This window comes from Genypterus blacodes, unplaced genomic scaffold (assembly GCF_046128005.1).
Source record: "Genypterus blacodes isolate CSIRO-AG114 ecotype Tasmania unplaced genomic scaffold, CSIRO-AGI_Gbla_v1 ptg000005l_1, whole genome shotgun sequence".
In the NCBI taxonomy this organism is placed as follows: domain Eukaryota; kingdom Metazoa; phylum Chordata; class Actinopteri; order Ophidiiformes; family Ophidiidae; genus Genypterus; species Genypterus blacodes.
In genome coordinates this window covers 688,932-705,166 of record NW_027466819.1, presented here as the reverse complement: position 1 = coordinate 705,166, position 16,235 = coordinate 688,932, and the positions used below count along the sequence as shown (strand labels likewise).

At 46.4% G+C, this 16,235-nt stretch overlaps 1 protein-coding gene across 1 annotated transcript in view; it reads left to right on the top strand.

Annotated features, from left to right (window-relative positions):
• insra (insulin receptor a) overlaps positions 1-16,235 on the top strand; it is a 36,846-nt gene that overhangs the window by 3,957 nt on the left and 16,654 nt on the right. The window contains exon 2 of the mRNA XM_076148245.1: positions 4,021-4,569. Coding sequence (XP_076004360.1) covers positions 4,021-4,569 — 549 coding nt within the window. The remainder of the gene's footprint in view (positions 1-4,020; positions 4,570-16,235) is intronic.

Below are 16,235 nucleotides of genomic sequence, written 5' to 3'. Positions count from 1 at the left end.
ATTTCACTCTGTTTACAGTTTGAGCTTGAATTACTCAAGTTTATTTAGTCACAGCGAGAGTAATCTGTATTTTATTCCCTTTATTGTTTTATCTAACTGTTGTTGGTGGTGCTGTGCGTGGGATATGGCTTCTGCAGAAACAGCTGGCACCTTTGATGGCACATTTGATAAGACCCCTCCACCTGCTCTGGCTGAGAAGATGTTTGTAGGCAATGCACGATGGTATTGAACAGTTGTATCGCTTGTTGTAGGAAATGCTCCTGCTAGCTTCTATGTAATGTGGTGCAGTTTGACTGTTGACAAACGTCTTATCTTAATTAAATCTAAGTGCTCTCCAGAGCTGTTCAAAGTTAAAAGGTGTTGTACAGAACAGAACACAGCCTTGAGGTGAAACAAGGATTGTCTAAATATCTGCCTGTTTCCCTTTGTTGTTATTCTCAGTGTTTTTGTATTACGCCGCTAAGTAACCAAATCAAATGAGGAAATAAAGGCCTGTGTTGTTTTCTGTGCTTGGAGTATATCTTAAAACTGCCGGATGAATAATTGATTACGCTTTACAACCGTTCTTCAAGGGGGATTACATCACACGTCAGTTTGGAAACGTTGCGCGTGTATCTGGGTGACCTATGCATTTTGTGGATCTGCAGTTGGGTGTAGACGAGATTGGAAAACAACAGAGCAGTGAAACCTTGAAAGGGGAAGTGTCGCAATCACTGGGTTTGTGTTCCTGCGTGCTTATTGAGGCCTCAGTTCTCTGGGGCCCCGAGTCAGTACACCGTCAGCCAAACCTATAAGGCCCCTTCGTCCACCTGCACTGCAACATCAGTGAAGTGTCCACGCTTGCAGCTTAAGGCAAAGGATTGTGGGTTTGTACACCTATGCCGCTGAACACACACGCGCTCAGCAAGTGTTGTGGAGACAGTGTTGTTGTGTTTGCTTTTCCCTGTTCTAATGACGTCTATTAGCATGACATGTAACTATGTACAGTATGTGATGTGGCATTCCTATGGGAACCAAGAACTGCTGTTAAATGCTGCGTCATCGTGGATCAAGGCCCAGCGTAGGTAGCATCATCTGTCTCCAGCCCCTCTGTTTTCTTTCTTCATGCGCCACGAATAGCTTCAGGGGCATAGAAGTGGAAGTGTGTGCTCAGACGCAGAGAAGAGGGTGAATTCCCACCAACAACCCCTCTCTCTTCAAAAAGGGAACGTGTGCTGCTCGTTGCAATATTTCCTAAACAAAAATGAGATGGAACCTTGCCCAAATAACGTCACCTTCACAGAATCCAAAAGAGTTCCGTCTAAAGAATGACTGTGAGTAATTGGCAATACACTCACAGTATCCCTGCAGCTGATGAGATTGTTCGTTTTGATATAAAATACTAAATCATAAATGCCACTTTCCATTACAAGGACTCTTTAAAATCACAGACCGTGTTAAATTTTGTTTCTCTTGAACAACTCCCTTGAACAAACCCTCACAAACAACAATGTTCTTACCTTCAGTCAGCCCAGGCACACTCTGTCTCATTACCCGCTGAGATACATTTAGGACGAGCTGTTTTCAGCTGGTGGGTTTCTCATGAAGCTGTGTGAATGCCAGAGGCTTGCATTGAGTGCTGCATGTATTTATGACACGTATGTAACAAGTATCCTATGGGTAAATGTAGTGAAAAGGTCAGCGAACAGTCCTGCGTTGTTTGTCTCCGTATGTTGTGTTTTTTGAGTCATTCCATCTCTCTGTAATTGGCCTTAAGAGTGCGTCTCTGTCAGGCGGCCAGGGGCTCTGGGGTTTAGATGCTGTTCATCAGAATCTGCTCTCGCCTTTTAGAATGGTAATTGATGAATCGAGGCACTTCGGCTGTGTTTTCACTCTCAGCCTCGCTCAAAGCAGGTGATGTACTGAAAGCTAATGGAGAAGTGGAGCCAGCCCAGTCGCCATAGTAACCTGTGTGATGTGTTTCCCAATTTTTTTTCTTTTTTTTTCGACCAAACAGCAAGTAGCATTTAAATTCTAGGAGGCACCTGGTTTGTTTTGCAAGAGTGCTTATGCTCCCACTCTAAAACAAATAGCTTTTGCCATGCATCAAGTTTCTACTCGGGGGCCGGAGCTTTGCCGCTAACCTAATGTTTCACACATGGAGTAGTCGGCCCGGCCAGTTCCTTTCTCTCCCGCTGCTTTAGAATTCCTCACTTACACACAAGGGCTGCCATGTTCCAGTTTCCAATGTGAGCCATTATCGGTATGGACAGAGTGTATTAGATTCTCTATTGGGAATGTGGTGCTAAAAATACTGGCCTGGCTGAAAGTGTACACTGATAGGAGCCCGGACTTGCCGCCCTGTGATGTTTTGCCTTCTGCCCAGGGTCACTCAGTACTTTTGCGGGCTGGCTTTGCTGTGCCTGCAGGACCCCAGCCTCCCGAGTTTACTCCTGCGGTCTTGTTAAAGTGTATGTGTAAGGGAGAAAGCAAGCCAGAAGTGTAGTGGTAAATGTTTTGCCTTGGGTGAGACTGGGTAATGGGATGTAATGCAGGATAGGGTCGACTTACTGCAGACTTCATTACCTCTCCCCATCCGTTTTAATGGCAAATGTTTAATTTTAAAGGCTGATGTGTTGAAGTTATAGGTTTGTGGCCCTTCCCGCTCACTATTTGGCAACTCTCCTGAGACCATAAAGATAGCAGAGCCGCAGATCCAGATGAAGTCTAAAAAGAGAAATGTGCAATTTAACGAGCCCGCTTCCTTTTTAAAAGCCTGAAGTCGCCGTCCATGTTAGGAAATTTAGCCTGCGTTTCAAACAATCCTCAAAGTTGTCGGCCGAACCCTAGATTATTGCTGCAGTTTGATGGTTGTGGTGAAGGCCATGTAGTGAAACACTTGTTGTTTGGACACCCTGTGATTATACACTCTGTGTGTGCTCGCTTGTCTTGTACTGTTATGCAACAGAAGAAATGAGCCGATGCCATAAAGAGGTGCACGCCTAGTTGTTATACCTCTTCCCCACATGGTTGACCAGTTGGCCCTGATGTACACAGCTCAGCGGTGGGTTGGTTGGTAAACAAATACCTCTCACCAGGCAGCATACTTCCAGCTGCACACATGACTTGTGAACTGTTAAACTGGCCTGGAATGTCCCATGTTGCACCTGTAAAGGAAAACATTTTTATGGCCGTCGTTACTTGTGTTATGTCACACAAAGTCTCTGCTTGGGAGAGGGTAACGTCATTACTGTCAGCCTCTTCTTCCCTCGCGCTGTAACCTAACAACGTAATAATGAACTTGTTAATATGTGTGATTTATTTCGCAGCAGGCTTTGGTTTCACTACGGCCATTATCTATAATTGTGGTGGAGTTGTCATCCGTCTATTGTGCCGCTTTATTGTGATACAGTATGATTTAGTATTTTAATGAGACACAAAATACTGGACCTGTGAAATAGGATCGTGTGTCTGGGTCACGGCTGACGAAACCACAAATCTATTACTGGAGCAATTCACGACCATTACTGATTCAATTCCCCGCAGAGAAGCATATTTTTAAGACATTAGCTAATGTTTTTGACGGTCTTAAGTTATGGCAGCAGCTACACAAATCAAATAAGCGTAACTAAGGATGAGTGCAGCTCAACTCTGATGACAGCACTCCATATTTGACGGTGGCACACAGCCAGATATGTGGTTGCTAAACAAAATGTCAGTGCAAGGATCTGGTTTTCATCAAAGCCATAGACATAGCCACATATTTTTCAGTCAAATATTCCCTCTAATTACCAAGAGGCCGGTTTTCTCCTCTTTAAGACCATGTCGAACCTCTTCAACTCCAGTAGAAGTTTACAGAACAGAAGTATCGCATGGCAAGTTCATGTTCAGCCGTTGTTATCAATGGATAACTGAACATTTCTGACATCTCTGAGAAATTATTGGAATTCATTGGAATTACGGGTTCAGAAAAGTGTGTTCATAGCTAAAGCATCACAACATTTCCTGTTCTAATCCTGCTGCCCTCTACTCTCTTTTCAGTCTGTCCAAGCAAGGACATCCGGAACAATGTGACCAACCTGCAGTCTCTAGAGAACTGCACTGTGATTGAAGGCCACCTCAAGATCTTACTCATGTTCAAGACCAAGCCTGAAGACTTCAGAGGCCTCAGTTACCCCAAGCTGAGGGTGGTCACCGACTATCTGTTGCTCTTCAGGGTTTACGGCTTGGAGACCCTCAGCGACCTCTTCCCCAACCTGACCGTCATCAGAGGCAACAACCTGTTCTTCAACTATGCCCTCGTTGTGTTTGAGATGCTCCAGCTGCGAGAGATGGGCCTCCACAGCCTGATGAACATCACCCGAGGAGCGGTCCGAATCGAGAAGAACCCAGATCTCTGCTACCTTGCCACCCTGGACTGGTCCAAGATCCTAGACACAGTTGAGGACAACTACATCACGGCCAACAAGCACGACCGCGAGTGTGGCGACGTGTGCCCGGGGGCGGCTTTGGGCAAGACCACCTGCCAGACGACGATGATCAACGGGCACTTCAGTGAACGCTGCTGGACTCAGAAGTACTGTCAAAGAAGTAAGTCCGCTTGTTATATCATCTCTCTCAACAAAACAAATTAAAAGTACCTCCAAGTTTTGTTGTTTGATTGTAGCTTGAGGGGAGATTGTACTCCCTGCTGTTTTGGGCATCTGTTCTACTCAGATGAAGCCTTGCAAGTCAAAACATTAGATAAAGATTTTTCCCTGTTACATAAGGAGGTGATGTTCATGTTAGTTTTTTCCTGTGGCCTGGCAGCTGCTGAATGGGGACCCAAGAAACACTTCTGATTAGATTACGCTGATGTAATTTCCTACCATTCCATTTTAAGAATATTGCTGATTGCCACTCTTTGTGCGGCTCCTGTCAGCTTACTCCCATCAACAACCCTCCACCTCCTTTGTTACAAGTCTAACCAGTCTCGTGTTTACAGACGCCCTGGTTGGACCAAAAACATGCAAATGAGGGTAACCTTGTCAAACGAACATGATCTCCTCACTCTCTATGAGTTATGACTCGTGTCTTTAAAGTTGTTTTGCCTAAAATTAACGTGTCACTGAGTTGAAATGTCTTAGGCTTAGGTTTTAGCTATGTAGGCCAAGATCTCTGCCCTGTCAACTCTGCCCTAACTGTACACTTCAATGCATCGACCTGCCACTTCGCGTGTCGCCTTCTCATCGCTCATGTTGCGGCGGAGCCTCCCAAAAAAGACGCTGATAGATTTGATGCCGCATTTCTCACTGCCCCCCGAGCAAAACTCCAGGGAAATGGGCTGCGCCGTAAGACAAGCCCACTCATTTCACACTGCCAAAGAGTTCAAGTTCGAGTGCTCGCAAGAATCTTGCGCATGGGTGCTGTCTGAACAACTTGGCTCACACCATTACGCAACACTCGGTGCACATCTTTTAACTGCTCTTTTGAACCAGTTTCTCCACACATGTCTGCGTTCTCGAGCTGCCATTGATGTCGCTGAGGCTGCTGTTGTGGCTACACAGCGTTTCTATAGAAGCGAGCTGAACCATTATGCTTTTGAGTCCATGCCACTCGAGGAGGAGAGGCTTTATACAGAACCTTTTCCACGAATGGCACTTATAGCTATCACTGATCTTTGAAGAGATATGCAGAACAGCCTAAGAATCCCTATTGTTAAACGTTGGTGATGTAGTGACTCTTATGGAGGAAGCGTATTAAAAGCCCCGCAGCAGAGATCAGCCCAAGATGAGGTAACTTGTACCATTTTATGCTGAATTACCGAAACAAGAAGCCGACTGGCAAGCGCTGATCCCCAATCATGGGTCTGTAGTCGGCACGAGCAGGGCCTGTGGTCTTGCGGTCTGGGGCTTGTGGTTTTTTGCCTAGTTTCACTAAAGCATGAAAAGACCCGTTAAGTCCCAGCGAGAACCACAGGACAGCCTGCAAGGCAGTCAGTGACCTATTCAGATCTACTTTCTTTGCCGTTTTACAGACCTGCTTTAGTTCCTAAGTAAACCACTTTTTTTCCAAATTGTTTCCATTCTTTTTCACTCCTTTCTTGGCCCGGCTGCTGTTGTGACGCCGAGGAGTTTGGGGCTTTAGATATACTTAGAAATCCTGTACCACTTTGGTACAGTACTGGGAGGAGTTTCCCCACTACGAGACCATTCTGATGATTCTGATACATAATAAATGTCACATGAATCACGCCTTGTGATCATTTTCTATTTTTAGAAGTTGTTCCCCTGAAGAATAGGCGGTAGCTGAGCGGCTTCAGTGTCAGAGGGCACTGTGGGTCAGACACTTTCTGCAGTACGCACACTAACAGAAAACAAACCCATCAGCTTGGCTTCGCTCCCAAGTTTGGAGTCACAACCCATTTCCTCTCCCTACTTCTATAACGGGGGTAATTTGAGCTTCTCCTGGATCAGCCACTGCTGATTTCCTCCTTCTTTTTTCGTCTAAATTGGATGCATACGTTTAGCAAAGTGGCAAAACAAGGTTGCAGGAGTTGCTCATTACCAAATATGATTAGATTTGGCCACGCACGCACACACACATACAGACACAGACACAGACACGCACGCACGCACACACACACACAGGTCATGCTATTTGGCAAATGATCATCCTATGAAGCGTCTTAATCTTGACAATCATAGCAAGATTTTCATTTATAAAGTTTTTAGTTTGTCTCATAACATTTTCATTAATCTGTCACCAAGTCAATCAAAGCCACATGTGCTTTCAAAGGGACAATTTAAATGACCAACCGATGTGAATAAAATATTCCTCTTGAATTTTGGTGTGATTAAATGCTGAAATGAGATAATGGTGCCTTTGGTTCTTCTTTGGTCCGGACTTTTATGTGACACAGCTTGTTAAGCAGTTGGGTTGTCAGCCTAGCCCAAAGAGGGGCTAGCAGCTGAACATATTGGCCGGGACTCAAGATGAGGTCAGGGGCTTCCCCTTACGATTTTTCCACAGCCGAGCTGAGCTGCCGCATCTGCCGCAAAAATGTCCATTTGATCAAACACGTTTTTTTAAAGAACCTTGCATGTTTTTGAAGTTTAATAGCTGACAGAGCCAGGGAAAACAATCGGTCCAGCCCTGTTTTGCATCTGCGATATCTGCTTGTGATAATAACCAGGTTGTTTTCTTGCGTTTGCTCAGAAAATGTAACTTCATCAACGACATCTTCTGATAAGGTGCAGTGTGTTTCAGACGGTGCTTGTTTTGCACCGAGATCAAATCAGCGACGTGTTTGTTCTCTCGGTAGAGCTCGACAGTTTCCATTGCAGGCCTGCTGCCAAAGCCCAGAAGGAGCAAAATTATATTGGATTTCCCAGTTGGCTATTATTTTACACACATAATAAAATGATCATAATTATCTGCCCTCTGCAGGAAATTAGACACTCGGGGGCGGGGGAGGGGGGGGGTCATCGTCCCTCGCCACAGCAGCAGCGCTTGTGTTTGTAATCTGTACATATTTAATAAGCCGCAATAAGGAGAAGAAGGGGCCTCGTCGAAACCTCAACGTTTGATTGGTTGTCATTGTGCACATGTGTGTTCTCACAATTGGAGCGTTGCTATTAATCACAAGTGAGTAAGGTCAGGTGAGGACCCGGGGCAGGACCTCGCTCGATATGGAGATTCCAAATTTACTTTTGGCTGACATCACGTATATCTTTCCACCAATCGCAAGTAGTGGACTTGGAGATTGGTCAGGGCCAGCGCATCTGTGTGTGTGTGTAACTGTAATGGCGAGCTGAGACACGGGGTCTAAATCACCAAGGGGGCATGCTCTTCTCCATGTGTGTATGCGCAGACAGAAGTGGATGGCTATTGTTTAGCCATGCTGCTAGGAAACGGCAGAGTAACACTGTAGTGTAATCGTGGACATGAACACATCAGTCATTCACCGGGGCCATAGCGGAAGGAAAGCGAGGTGACCGGTCACTACAGGAGACGTTTGGGAGCGATGAGGAGGGTTCCGCCCTTAGCATTGACCTCGGCACCCGCACGCCTCAGTCAATGACGCCCCCGGCCCTCTTCCACTCAAAACAATGGTGCTCATAGAAGTTCTTGGAGAGTTTTCCCCCAATTGTTTCCTGCGATTGTTCCCCTGTTTCCTCTCTCTGGTTATGAATGGACACGGGGGGTGCGGCTGGAGTACCGCGTCACTTTTTACAAGACCGAGGTGACCCGTGGAGGTCAGAGCTGCAGGAATGAGGACAAACATAGCCACTAGTAAAATATGTCAGTGGAGAATGGGAGGAAGTTCTTACGAGGCTTTGTTTTTGGATGGAAACGACCCCCGTTGTTGTAAAACCTTGAGAAATGACAGTGCACATGTATATTTGTATTGGAGAAAGCGTTTGACATGACGGTATAGAGTACAGTTATTGGACATTTTGGAGATCGTCATGTGAGATTGTGGAGATGACATCTAGTTGTTGGTTCGATCATTGTCATTGGCAAAGTTTTTACAGGATGATGTCATACAGCAGTGTAGGCAGCTACAGGTGGGATCATAGGCTGTGGTGGAGAGAAGAAGGGGGAGAAGGGGACACAGGAGGAGGGAGAGAGGAGGAAGATGTCCCAGCCCTAGTGCGCACGTTTGGTGCCCTTTGTTGTCGTTACCTGGCAGGTACGCGAGGTGGGCGCCGCTCTTTCATCTCTGGCTGACGCGTCGATTGGCGTTCCAGCAGCGCAGTGGAGCTTCTGTATTCATTACACATGGCGTTACCTCCTAAAACACGACCTGTGTTTGAAAGCCGAGCGAGCTCCCATCCTCCTGCCATCACATGAATCATTCCTTCTGTTTCTATTCCTGTCACAGCCCACTTCCATTTTCTACCCTTACAGGTCTTTTTTGGGGGGGTGTGTGTGTGTGTGTGTGTGTGTGTGTGCGTGCGTGTGTCGGGGGGTGGGGGGGGGATTCTTCCCAATAATCTAAAAATTAAAGGACCTAAAAGAAAATGTCCAACTTAAATCCTTTTTCATGACTTTAAGCAACTTGTCGCTTCTTTCCTGGAGCATGAAACGACAACAAATGCGCTCAAATCGATCTAATCTATGTAAAGCCATGACAGCAGTGAGCCTCATACACCCTCTGTGTTTAATGACAACACCCACCTCGTGCTCAAGTTTATATTTGATATAAACGAGGGTTTGTAATCGAGGGGGGGGGGCAGTCCTGCAAAAAGGGCATTAAAATCCAGCCCATTGTTTGCAGCTGTGGCGAGCTCTGTATCTGCTGGCTTCATGGTTCAGTACACGGAGTACTGAGCTACCACACTAAATCCAAAGTGCTCTGCTAGTCCTCCCCCCCAGCCCCCCCACCCTCCTTCCATCCACCACGAGTCCCTTCTTTTGAGCTGACTTAACTGCTCTGGCACTCAGTCTTGTGGAGCTGCAGCCTGTGAACCCTCACAGTTCAACGACTGGAGCCGTTCCCATGGAATCCCAGACATTTCAGGCATTTGTTAAAGCTGGGGCCGACAGGCGTTTCTTCACCGCTGCATGCGCTCACACTCACACTCAGCACAGCCTTTCTATTTACAACGGCTCACCGCTGTTTTGATTGCACACTCGGGAGACGCAGGCTTTAATACACTCTCCGGCCAAGTGATTGTTAGTTTATCGTGAGTTTATTTGGTGATAAAATGAGGAGATTTGTGTGTTTTTTGGGGGAAAGATTTGTTTTGTTGCCAGCATGGAGAGTATTTGGAACTTTTTCACGGTCAGTTTGTGTTTGCCACTGTGCCGGATTTCATTTTTCATTTTTCTTGACTGCCCAGTTGTGTGTGTGTGTGTGTGTGTGTGTGTGTGTGTGTGTGTGTGTGTGTGTGTGTGTGTGTGTGTGTGTGTGTGTGTGTGTGTGTGTGTGTGTGTGTGTGTGTGTGTGTGTGTGTGTGTGTGTGTGTGTGTGTGTGTGTGTGTGTGTGTGTGCTTTGTACATTTTATTTGATCTCAGACTGTGCTGGTGGAAAATATCACTGCTGTATAAAATCACAACACCTCCCGCTAGAAACCAGCAACAATGCCAAAGCCTTGATATTTTAATTTGTGTTCCCTCTGTCAGATAATAGAGACATTCAATGTTACTTTGGAAGAAATTGGCAAGAAAATCAAAACATGCCCCGTCTCCTAGTGATGAGAGGTTCCATTAGTAACGCTGGGATCTGCCCACCAACAGCCATTTGTAAAGATAACTCCATAAAGAATAATGTTTTTAAGTAATGTTGTTGGCAGATGCAGGTGAGGGACTCCTTGGCGTTGGTTAAAGCCTAGCAGTAGATAAGTAGGGGTAATTAAAGTTGTGTTTAGTATTTGCCCTTTGGCTGTATCAACCTGCTGCTCGGTGGAGGAAACGCGGATGTGCCACAAACATCGCCAAGAGAGGACGCAGGCCTTTATGATTATTTCAGTTTTTTATTGTGGAAATCGATTCCCTGCCCTCCTCTCTAATTGTAATGGAACAAACACACGCTGGTTAGAATTTCCGAAAAAAAAAACCTTCTCCTCCTCTAATAAGACAAATTGTATCGTGACTCTGCATTTATTATATTCGGGCTTTGATGTCACAACACATAGTCATTATTTAAGGTCATCGGCGAGTCCTGGAAGGAAATGAAGATTCAAGGCCGCGCCGTGCGTCATTTGCCTGTCAAACCGCCGATGTAATTGCCCATCAATGAATGCACAGTGTTTATCATTTCTATTCCAGTCACGGACAATCTTTGTATCCTTCCCTGCCCGGCGATGGGCAGCAGGAGCAACGTGACATTAAAAACAAAAAAAGTGTTTTTCCATGTTGTTTGTGTGTTTCTCTTCTATTAACGGAGGCCCGGGGACCAGATAATGAAATTGTTTACGTTTTTGTTTTTCTATCCGAGCTCTGCTGCTTGTTGTTGAGTCAGACGAGCTGACAAATGGGTTTACCTGGAAGACATACGACAAACAAAGCAAGATCATTAGGTTCATGTTCTTGTATATTTATCACTCCAGGTCTTATTTAGATGAGGAACAGGTTTGATTTCTTTTCCCTTTGACGCACCGCACGCGCTCCGTCGAACCGAAAGGAGCTTCGGTTGCATTAGAGCGACAGAGAAAGTGTTTATCTGCAAGGTTTGTCTCGGTCATTTGTGGCTTGATGCATGGCAGTTTGTTGTTCATCTGTTCATCAACCGTTCCTGCTCCTCTTACATCTCCTTCATTTCGGGTCGTGTTAACATTTCAGAAAGACAAAGACTTTCAAGTTCATCCCAACCTCCAGACCCAAATGCCACACACTTGATGAATTAATCACTGTACTTCCTTCCGTCCGTCTGCATTTTGCCGCTACCTCATTCTTATTTAAGGAACGGAGCGAGCCGCATTAGGCAGAGATGCGTTTGGAAATAGAACAGGGGAGTATAGCATCTGTTCCCCGCTAGTGGAGAGGATATCAGGCAGCTCTGTATTATTGAGAGACATTTGTGCTGTGTAGACGGAGGTGTACACGTGTGTGTGTGTGTGTGCCTGCGTGTTCGTCAGGCCGGCAGTTGAGACACCAGAGCCCGATCACGTGGACCCTGGACCGTAGCTTTGCTTCTGCGATACAGATGATGAGAGCTGAAACCGTTCATTCAAAGTGCGTAGTATTCAAATTAGAAAAATAAAAACATAGCCCAGCTGCCTCGCTCATATGGGGATCGCTTTTTTTTTATGGGTATTTGAAGATTTTTGAAGCCCGACCGCATTAACACGCAACACACAATCCCAGTTATGTTTCCATAGAATAGATGGAGCCGCACGTTACACTCCCAACTGTGCAGGGGAGGAGATCCAGAGGCCTTCAGTCAGCCCGGGTCTGGATCTTTGAAAGCCACATGAAGCAACGTACAACCAGAGACAGCATCAGGCACATTCCACTATACAAACACACACTCAGTGGACACTTTATTACACACACCTGCACAAAAAATACACTAAAGCAGCCTCCTTTATAATCTTGCTGTCGTGACGCCGGTAATGTTGTCGCCATTGTCAACTGGGTGTTAACTGCTGTGTTCATAGTTAAGTGGACTTGTTATGGAAGACTGCATTGTATTGAAAGGTGTCCAAGGTCGTGTACTATTACATACACACTACTGCTATAACACCAATAAAGACTCTACAGTTAGGAGGATTCCAGCAGGCAGCACTGAGGGACTTTCACTGCTCAGATTCCATTGTTTTCTGTGAGTTTTCAAAAATCCAAAACAAATTTTCGCCTCTTGCATGTCGTAATGGAAGCCTCGTGTTTCAAAGAGAAGGAAAACAAGCGAAGCGGTCGGCGGCGAGGAGACAATAGCGGTGTTGGAACGGGATGATCTGAACTCTTATACAACACAAAGCTTCACGCTGCGGTCCAAAAGCTCTCTAACCTAATGAGTCTAACAGGTGTATGTCAACTATGAGCGCTTGTTTTCGTTCTAACCGTCGGGCCCGGCTTCATACTGAGTCCCATTTTGCAGCAATTGACTGGATTATCAAAGTCATCTGTAATGACTGAAGTGCCTCATTTGTTCTCTCTCAAACTCTTCCGCGCCTTCAGTGAAATTTTCATTCACAAGCGACTAAATACTCCCCTTGTCACGGCCGTGGAATTTTAATTACCCACCAGTGCGCCACCGCATTCCATTTAGCATTTTCTGGAGCCCTAATATGATCCCAACGCAACGCTTCTGTACATACTGCGGCTCGCTCGCTGCCAGAAAACGCCGGGAGAGGAGCACAGTGCAAAGCGTCTGTGGTCAATTGTGGTTAATGTCAAGGGCCAAGGCTCTTAATTTCAGGCAGAAGTCCCAGAGCTATAGGCTTACAGAGGAATCAGATGAATCCAAGCAGCCTCTTATATGAAAACATGCTTCCCACTACTGTGCATGTGAAGTTAATAGACCTGTAACTCTCAATCATGGCTAAATATATTGCAAGTAGGATTTGGAATGTGATTTATTTTCTCGTAAATGTGCGAGGCTGCTGTACGTCCACAATCTCTTCTGGCAAAACGTGCTGCATTTTGGAGCGACTCACTTCCTCACGAGCCCCCGCAGAGCATCTGTAGGATTATCGGAATTACCCTGATTCGCCACGGACGCGCCGCCACCGCCATAAGTTTGGTGGAGGGAGGGGGGAGCTCTCCACAAAGTCACATATTCATTTAATAAATCACAGCAACATCCATTTGACTGATTGCCCAACCATTTTTCTTTTAATGCTCCTTCCTTCCTTCCTTCCTTCCTTCCTTCCTTCTTTGCGAGTGCTTCCTGCCGCCTTGTTGACACCCCACATGGCTGAGGCCAAACCGCTGGCAGGCTGTGCAAATCTGTTACCGTCACCCCCCCTATTTGTCTTTCTCGCAAAAAAAGGGGCCCAGAGTCGCGCCGGTTTGTTGTTGTTACTCGTTTTCGACAGGGAAATCGAGGGGCTCATTGTGTGGCTCTGACCCCCCCTCCCCCTTCTCCCCCCTCCTATCCCATCCCAGCGAAACCTCCGCTAATGAGATAAAGAGCCAGGCATTCCTGCTGCATTATTCCCCGGCCTTCATGTGATCCCGCTGCACTTTGCACATAGCGCATGACAGGCGATCAGACAGGGCCCTGACCAGTGTGCCAGAGGAGCCCGGAGCGGCGAGGAGGTCAGAGAGGGGAGGGGGGGGGGGGGGTCGGCGTACAGAATATCCCCGCCCTGAGGACTGTCTATAACCGATCCTCAGGCCGAAGTCCAGCTGTTGAGCCAGCAGCAGCCATTGATTCCTCCTTCAGTCTTTTTTTTTCGTTTGTCCGAATGAGAGATAAGCAGCCGAGATGCCGACTAGACCAAATTCATGCAGAGCGTCCCTAATCGCCACAGGCCAACACGGGGGGGGGGGGGAAGAGGGTCACGGCTCCTTGTGGTCACATGGGGAAACGGTGCAAAGCTGCAGAGCGTGTAGGAAAAATAATAATGTAAAGAATCTGGCCTTTACAGATTTGCATATTTTAAGTAAAGCATGACAACCTCCCATTTTTGGAGAGTCCTATCTGCACAGGGAGATCAAAGTTGGCTTGGGGTGGCCTCACACTGAAAGGTCCTCAGGATCCTCGAGGGAAAACATCTTTGACAAGCGCACAAAACAACAAAGTCCAGCGTTCATTCGCCGTCAAAGCCTCCGTGGGGAGGACAACAAATTTGCGACGCAGCACCATTGTTTCAACGCCCACTCTCAGAATGTGTCGACCCCTTTAGAAGTAGGAACCTTCATCCAACCGTTTGATTTGATGACCTGAAGCCCCGGCAGCCCTGCGAGATTCAATCAATTCCAATTCTCCGCATCGATTTTTGTTTTTATGGAATACTTTTAATTGAATACTGCCATTTTTCAACAGATTGAGGTCGACAGTTACAGAATTTGACGGTTGAGGGATTAAATCTTAAGAATCTCTCTCTCTCTCTTCCTCTCTCCCCCCCTCTCTCACTATAATGTTTCACGTATCTTTTTACTTGAATTGGACGTCTGGAGCGTCAGTCGATTCGGTAGCAGATGGAGTTTCTCACTTGCATGAAATTAATTATATTAAGTTACCCCAGTTTGGATCGTTTACTCCAGTCAGCCCGTATTGTAAACAACACACATCTTTGTTGACACACGTGTAACCGGGGATACGGACAGACAAAAAAAAGAAACATTTGGTTTTCAGACAGATTAAAGTTGATAGATCCACTTTAGATATTATACATAGATGAAGAAGTCTTGCTGTCGATCTGAGAAGAAGACTGCGGTTTCTCTGCTTTGTGATTTTGCAAAGAGGAAGTGCTCCAATTATATTTAGAAAAATGTAAATAACTCCATGCAAAAATAAAAGTCTTGTTCCAGTTCTACTGAATGTCTGAATGCAGACGGCGATATCTTTCTAAATCTAAATCCCCCTCCAGTTGAAATACCTCCGTTCTCTCTCTGGCTGTCGTAAGTTAGCAGAAACACCTAATGAGACGTGGACATGATGAGGCAAGACCCTGATTACCTGAGGCGCAGAGATGTTTAGCGCAGCTCCCAAACACTGAGCGGTCGTTCCAGCTTTAAATTGAACCCGTTGCAGTATAAATCAGAGTGTGTTCTTTTCCCCTCCCGTCTCAACCTTAATGTGTGTGTGCCTGGTGCGGAAAGGAGCCGACTGAGTGCTTCTTCTTCACGGGAACCACTTGTGTTTTTGATTATTGTGAGAACGGCCTATTCCAGGAGATAGAAGGAGCGGTGCAGCCCGGCCTGTTACCATGTGGCTCTCCTGTTGGGCTTATTGCATTCCTCCCACCGCTGCTGCTACTGCTGCTGCCGTCTGCCTGACTGGCTCTGAGGCGAGAGAGGGAGAGAGAGAGGGACGCACAGGGTTAAACCATGTGCTTGTCTTCCTTGGAGATGGGAGAGGCCATTTGAATGGCTAGCTCCTACAGCTAGCCAACACATTGGCTAAGGCCGAGGGTGGATCTGCGGCTCGGCCTGTGCTCCGGCATGGAGCTCTGAAGGGATCAGGAGTCAGTGAGAGCAGACAGCAGAGCTTTTGTGTGGGAGGGAGGGAGGGTGTGTGTGTGTGTGTGTGTGTGTGTGCATACATGCATGTTGCTTTGAGGTAAGTGGGAGGGGAGCTTTAGAAATAGAATGCGGAGATAGAAGAAAAACACGATTTATAGAGGAATTTCTCCAGTTCTCATTGTGGCGACGTCGTCCCTCAGTGTGCTGGGTTTGAATCCTGCCGCCGCTGAGCGCGTTTTGTGTAACAGGCGCACGTAGATGAAAGTTGGTTATATCATTTGTTTTTCCTAGAATCGGCCCCTCGCACAGCCCCCTTTCATCAGCCCTGCTTGTACTGCTGGCTGCCCTCTATACACACACACACTCTCTCTCTCTCTTGCTCTCTCGCTCTCTTAATGTCAGTCGTTTCAAGAGCTTACCTCACTTAACACAAGAGGCCCCGGATCCATGTTGTTGTTTTCTTCTCTTTCTTCCCTGATCTGACCCCGTGAAGCTTAATGAACAAAGAAAATTTGCACACAGCGACTTTGAGTCCTGCTCAGAGCGCACAGTTATAACACACACACACACACACACACACACACACACACACACACACACACACACACACACACACACACACACACACACACACACACACACACACACACACACACACACACACACACACACAAAAAGAATAACAGGTGTTTAC